We start from the raw sequence: 6,337 nt of genomic DNA, 5'->3' as shown, positions 1-6,337 counted from the left end.
CACACACACACACACACACACACACACACACACACACACACACACACTTTCACTCCGAGTCCTGGATGTGCTGCTGCCTTGGAGGGAGGGTCTGCATGGCCCGTCCAGTGCTGGCCACTCTCCAGAGCCGTGCCTTCCAGGAACCCCAGTGAGGCGCTGGCCTCCTCCCGTGGGCACCGAGGCCCCATAGCTGTTGGGCAGGAGGGTCTTCCGTGCAGTTGCCTGGTGTCAGGAGCAGTGGCAGTGACCCAGGGGCTGTCCCCGACTAGCCTCCACTGCGGGATGCTGGTAATGGCGGGGTCAAGGTTGAGACACACGTGACGAGTCCCTAAACAGCGAGGTGGGCAGGTGTGAGGAAGTACACAGGTGACACTGTCACATCATTACTCCTGGGCCTGCAGATGTGACGAGGCCAGGGCTCAGGGTCGGCGCTCGGTAGCCCCACGGCCAGTACCGTGTGGTGTGAAGTCCCACTGCAGGTCTAGGACCCCCTTCCCTGGCCTCCATGGCCGGATCAGCAAGCCGGTGACCTTCGGGTGTCAGGAAGGACCCTTCCTGACCGTATCAGCATGCGGCACTGCCGTAGCAAATCAGCACAGACTGGGGGCCTCGAGGCAACAGGGCTGGACTGACTCTCACTGTCCTGGAGGCTGGAGGTCTGAATTCAAGGTGTGGGCAGCGCTCTGGGGGAGGATCCCCCCCGCCTCTCCCAGCTCCTGGAGCCGCGGCTGCATCACTGCAGCCTCTGCCTCTGTCTTCACAGACAGAGGGCTGCCTCTGGGCTCTGGGCTCCCCGCTGAGTCCGTTTTCTCCTCTTCTGCCTCTTTTAAGGACACTTGTCACTCTCAAATGGCAGCCTCTGCCTTGCACCCATGCTTGAAGGCGGGTCCCCCAGCCTACCCACCCCGCCGTCCTGCTGGGACGTCTGGTGGTCTGAGCAGAGTGGGGGTCACAGCACAGCCTCTCCAGTCGACCTGCCCCATCACCCCACCCCCTTGCTGCTGCCCATTCCCTGTTCCCTGCCTGGCGGGCGCGCGCCCTGCTCCGTGACTCCCAGACCTTCCCCCAGCTAGCGTCCCGCCTCCGTGGTGCCCAGAGCCACCCCGGCCCTCACTGCGGCAGTCTGGGCGGGGCGGTCTGCAGGTGACACAACAGTCCTCGGCCCCGGCCTGTGCACAGTCCCCGCCAGTTCTCAGCCCCTCCCCTGGCTGGCCTCCACCTGCAGGAGCCCCTGGGGTCCAGACCAGAGCTCAGCCCTTCCAGGTGGGGGCAGCTAGGAGGCCCTTCAGGACCCCCCAGTGACCCTGGGGCCCTCTCGGCCTCTCCAGCGTGGCACAGACCCCCCTGGGGTACAGCTCCGGCCCCGACGCCTGTCTCCGCTGGCCTGCACGTCGGGAGAGCAGGAACCGGGGCCCTTCCTCTGTTTTCCAGGAGGCAGCCTTGGTGGGTGAAGGAGCGGGAAATGAATGAATGAATGGAGGGAGGGAGGCCGGCTGGGCGGTGCCCTGACAGCCTCATGCCCCATGTCCCTCGCAGATGTGCTGGTGGACGGACAGCCCTGTGACCGCGAGGCGGCGGCCTGCCGGGTGGGCGACCCCGTGCGCCTGGAGGTGAGGCTGACCAACCGGAGCCCGCGCAGCGTGGGGCCCTTCGCCCTCGGCGTGGTGCCCTTCCAGGACCACCAGAACGGCGTGCACACCTACGACCTGCGCCATGCCGTCTCCTTCGTGGGCTCCGGCACCTTCTACCTGGACAAGGTGCGTGTAGCCCCCGGTCACTGTCCCCTGTCCCACCCCTCCCCCAGTGGCAGACTTAGGGGTTGGTAGACGTGGCGGCCTCACTGCGTTGACCCTCGTTCCCCTGACTCGCCCTGAGACCTCAGACAAGTTCACGTCTCTGTACCTGAGTCCCAGGAGCAGAGCTAGGATGGGGATACTGGCCCCGAGGGTTGTTAAGGAGCTGAGACGAGTGTGCTGGGGGAGCGGCAAGACAGCGTCAGATCTCTGTGCCCCTGGCACCGCTGCCCTGCCCCACGTGGCCGGCTCCTCCCTGCTCGCGGCCGCTGCACGCAGGCCCAGAGGGACTGATGGGGTCACAAGGCACAGTCCTCAAGCTCCACTTACCTGTTGAGATGGCGCCTTTGCCCCAAACGCTCCCCACACTCCCTGACCCCCAAACGGCCCAGGGAGGGAAGTGTGATTAGCGCCATCCTAGGATAGGAGCTGAGGCCTGGAGAGGTGCAGTGACTCGCCGGGGCAGCACAGCAGGGAAGCCCTGGAGGGCCACGGGAGCAAGTCCTGGGGGCCCGCCCGCCCCCACCCCCGCCCCCGCCTCTGTATCTAGGTAGGTTCAGGCTCTCCTGGAGGCTCTGGGGGTCCGCGCTGCTCCCAGCTGATGCCCCTCCTCCCCTCAGGTGCGGCCGTCGGGCCAGTCAGCCTGCCTTGGGACCCTTCTGTTCCTCTGCACGGGCGACTTCTTCCTCCGCATCCGCTTCCACGAGGACAGCTCCAGCAAGGGGCTGCCGCCCTCCTGGTTCCGCCTGCCCAGCGTGCACGTGCGCGCCCTGGGGGCCCAAGCCTGAGCCGCTGTTCCGGCGGGGAGAGATGACGAGAGGGCCCCCCGGGCAGGGGACAGGCCTTCGCTGCAACTCCTGTCCACTCCTCCCACCCCTCCCCTCCCCTCCTACCTGCACCGTCCTCTCTGGGCTTTGCAGGGGCACCCAGACTTGGCAGCCGTGCCCCTTCCCACACTGGCCATCAGGGCTCCCCTGCAAGAGGCCGCTGCTAGGGTGAATGCTAACCAAGCCCCAAAGTGTGGCCCTGGGTCCCTGCACCTGTTCCTGTGACCTAGGGTTCACAGCCCAGACAGCAGGAAGAAGAGGTGAGCGTGAGGGAGGGGCACAGCTGGGGTGGGTCTGGGGAACCTCCCTCGGCCCCCTCGGCCCTTGGAATCCCCCGAGGGCTGGCTCTTCTCCCCGGGGCCCCGAGGCAGCCCAGCCAGGAGAGGTGGCACCGTGGTTGACCCCAAGAGGAGCCACCTGCCCCCGGTGGGTAGACAGTCACCTGTGCCAGCTGTTCTGGCCCCTGGGCTGGTTCCAGGCTGGGCTGTGGGGGGCCACGGCCTGTGTGCGTCTGCGTGTCGCTGACAGATTCTCCAATAAAGGGCCTGCCTCACTTCTCTGCTGGTCCACCTGCATCCCTGCCTCTGCTTGTCCAGTGTGGTCAGGGGGCCGCCCGCCAGCTCGTCAGACCCCGGCGCAGGTAGGGACTCGCACGAACCCACACAGCACACACGGCTGGTGGCCAGCAGGGTTGGGCCTGTGTCTGTCTGTGCCTGTGGCCCCCCCAGGCCCCTCCCCTGTGTGTGCTCTTTAGGCCTCTATGCCGCCCCTCTCAGAGCACCGCCTCGAGTCCTACACCATGGTCCTCAGCCCCCGCAATGGCTCTGGCCATCTCGGCCTCTCACTTTCTCTCCTGAGGTCCACACACACTCGGGAAGATGTTTGGGGGTGACACAGGTGTCCAGAAGTCGAGGTGCAGATTGGAGGTGGGCATCCTGCAGCCGCCCTCGGACCCACCTACCCACCCACCGCGAGGGCTGCCTCGCCCCTGCTCCCTCCTCTCTGGGTCGCCTAACCTGCTGCCCCCCTGCAGCCTCACTCCCAGCCCTGGAGGTTCAGACCACCTCTGAACCTCTGCCCAGGCATCCTCAGGCCCTGTCTAGTAAACTCCACCTGCTGAGCAGAGTTCTGGGGCCAGAGAGAGGGCGAGGGTCCCAAGGCACAGAGCAGGGTGCGGTGAAGCCGGACGTGTCCAAGGCTCCCGGGTCACCCCATTTAAACGAGGCCCCCGGGCAGCAGGCACATGGCCAGCCCACACCCAGGGACAGAGGAGGATGGGCAGTGAGCGAGCTGCCATGGGCCTGGGGCGCATGGCCCGTGGGCACCCCACGGCTTCAGAGATGGGTGCCCTTCCACGCGTACCGGCACACCCCGATTAGAAAACATCTCAACGAAAGCTCTGGGCTCAGGGCAGCGAAGAACTTCCCAGGCCCGCCTCACATGGGCTGCACGTGTTTCTGACACGCCTCCCAGTGCCGGGACTTCGCCCTGCTGTGTGGTCCTCAAGCCCTCTGGGCCCTGGGGCACTGCCCCACCACAGGGCCTGGGGGACTGGGTCTCCAGGTGCCCGGAGCACAGAGCCAGAGGCGGCTGCGCAGAATCCCTCTGCCCTGGCGGGGTCACCCCAGGAGACACCTGGGAGGAGCCGCCTTCTCCCACACTCCACCTCTCTGACGATGCGTAAGGTCCCTCGCAGGCTCTCAGGGCCCGAGTCCAGGCCTCGTGGGCCAGGCTGCCACCCGTGGCCGTGCAGGCTGCTTCGAGCGAGGGCCAGAGCCGTCTTGCCCCTCGTGGGGCTGTGTCGCCTGGGTTGGGCAGGGGGTGCTTATTCAAACTGCACGAGCTGCCACGTGGCCTGGGGTGGCCCGTGCCCCCCACTCCATCGGCCTCCACCCTTGCGGACCTTGCTTCTCCCAGAGCCCTGCCCTTAGCCGCCCTCCCTTCTGCCCAGGGCGCACACACCTGGTTCCTCGCAGAGGCTGGCCCAGGGACGGTCTTCGTTTGAGTGCCCCATAGCAAACCCTGAATCTGAGCACAAGTTCATCTGGGAGATGGGGGGTCCCCCGCGGGGGAGTGAGGGGTCAGGGGCGGGGACGAGCCGGGGCGGAAGCATTCTCGGGCCCCTGGGCTGAAATCCTCGGGGAACTTGCGGGGAGTGAGAACACAGCTTCAGACTCCTCCTACCAGCGGCGAGAGCTGGCCTGTGTGTCCCCCACCCCTCGGGGGTTCCGTCCTGCCATGCCAGCTGTTCTCGGACCTGAACAGGTCAGATGCCAGCCTTGGGAGCCCCGGGGATGCTGGATATTGCAAGGAATCTTGGGGGCTGAGAGTGAGGGCTCGTCCACAGCCGTTTTCTGGGACTGGTTGAGTGTAACACAGTAGGTATTTGGTCTCTGCCCTCAGTTCCTGACAGAGCTGTTTCATCCCTTGGAATTTCCTGGGTGACAGGAGCATCTTTTGTTCGAAAAAAGGCGGCTCTGGGTGGGCTCCTAGACGGCTTCAGGATGGGGGCTGGTCGCCAGAAAGGCCCAGCATGACTAGAAGCTTGGGCCTCTCTCTCCCACCCTCATCCTCCGGGGAGCGGAGAGGGACTGGAAATTGAGTTAATTGATCATGCCTGCAAGATGAAGCCCCCGTAGAATTCCCTCAGCTGTGGGGTGTGGAGAGCTTCCTGGTTGGTGAACACACCCACAAGCTGGAGGTCGTGCATCCCAACTCCACGGGGACAGAAGTTCCTGCACCCAGGATCCTCCCGGACCTCACCCTGGGCACCTCTTCATCTGGCCATTCGTCTGTATCCTTTATAACGTCATTTATAATCAACTGGTCAGCATAAGCCGTAAGTAAAGTGTTTTCCTGAGTTCTGTGAGCTGTTCTAGCAAATTATCAAACCTGAGGAGGGGGTCATGGGAACCCCATGTGTTTTATAGTTTCCAAAACAAATACAACAGTTGCCAGAGAAGTTACTGAATGCACCGAGAGAGAAGTCTCAAAGGGCTTCTTGGGGGAGGGGGTGTTGGAACTAACCCAGGCACCCTGAAAGGTGACCCACATGAGGCCTGTGTCCCGAGTGCCCCCCACGGTAGAGGAGATGAACTGCATCCGGCCCAAGGACAGCCCTGTGTGGGCTGTGAGCATTTGGAGCTTTCTCAAAGGGTCAGCGGGAGCCCAGGAGCCATGTAGAGCAGGGGTGTTACTGTTGGCGTTGGCATGGCTGGATGGTTCCAGCGTGGAGGTGTGTGGTCGAGGCAGAGAACCCAGGCGCAGGTGTCTGGGTGACAGCTCAGCGTCCTGGTCCTTCAGGTCCCGTGCTGTCGGCTCCTGAGCACAACAGTCCTGCAGCTGCTGTGTCTGGAACCCTCCTCCCTCCCAAGGCCAGAGGAGGCTAAGCCCAGAATAGACTGTCCTTTTCATTTCACTAGCTGAGCTGGCTTGGTTTTGCCTCCTGACACTGTTCCCTTTGGCCAGGACAGGCCTGCAATGACCCCGTAATCACCCAGCCATCACACTCTTGTCATCCGAAATTCACCAAGCAGAGCCCAGATCCATGGGAGGGGGTCTGAGGAACTGAACTCCAACCCAGCCACAGGTCAACTCTGCGACCTCAGACATGTCACTTAAGACTCGATTTCTTTTCATCCGAATAAATGGAGATAAAAATACTTATTTCATGGGCAGTTTACGCTAAGAGTTTGGTTTGATCTCCTCAACATTCCT

At 63.6% G+C, this 6,337-nt stretch overlaps 1 protein-coding gene across 3 annotated transcripts in view; it reads left to right on the top strand.

Moving 5' to 3' along the window:
• Window positions 1-3,187, top strand: part of TRAPPC9 (trafficking protein particle complex subunit 9) — a 509,122-nt gene extending 505,935 nt beyond the window's left edge. For all 3 annotated transcript variants that reach the window (XM_027077960.1, XM_027132545.1, XM_027077959.1), the window contains 2 exons: window positions 1,537-1,757; window positions 2,414-3,187. In XM_027077960.1, the coding sequence (XP_026933761.1) occupies window positions 1,537-1,757; window positions 2,414-2,581 (389 nt within the window). In that variant the 3' untranslated portion in view covers window positions 2,582-3,187. The remainder of the gene's footprint in view (window positions 1-1,536; window positions 1,758-2,413) is intronic.
• Window positions 3,188-6,337: the final 3,150 nt, after the last annotated feature.

The sequence above is a fragment of the Aethalodelphis obliquidens genome, unplaced genomic scaffold (genome assembly GCF_003676395.1).
Source record: "Aethalodelphis obliquidens isolate GAN/ISIS:26980383/991018 unplaced genomic scaffold, ASM367639v1 scaffold41, whole genome shotgun sequence".
Classification (NCBI taxonomy): Eukaryota; Metazoa; Chordata; class Mammalia; order Artiodactyla; family Delphinidae; genus Aethalodelphis; species Aethalodelphis obliquidens.
This window is presented reverse-complemented; position numbering and strand designations above follow the sequence as displayed.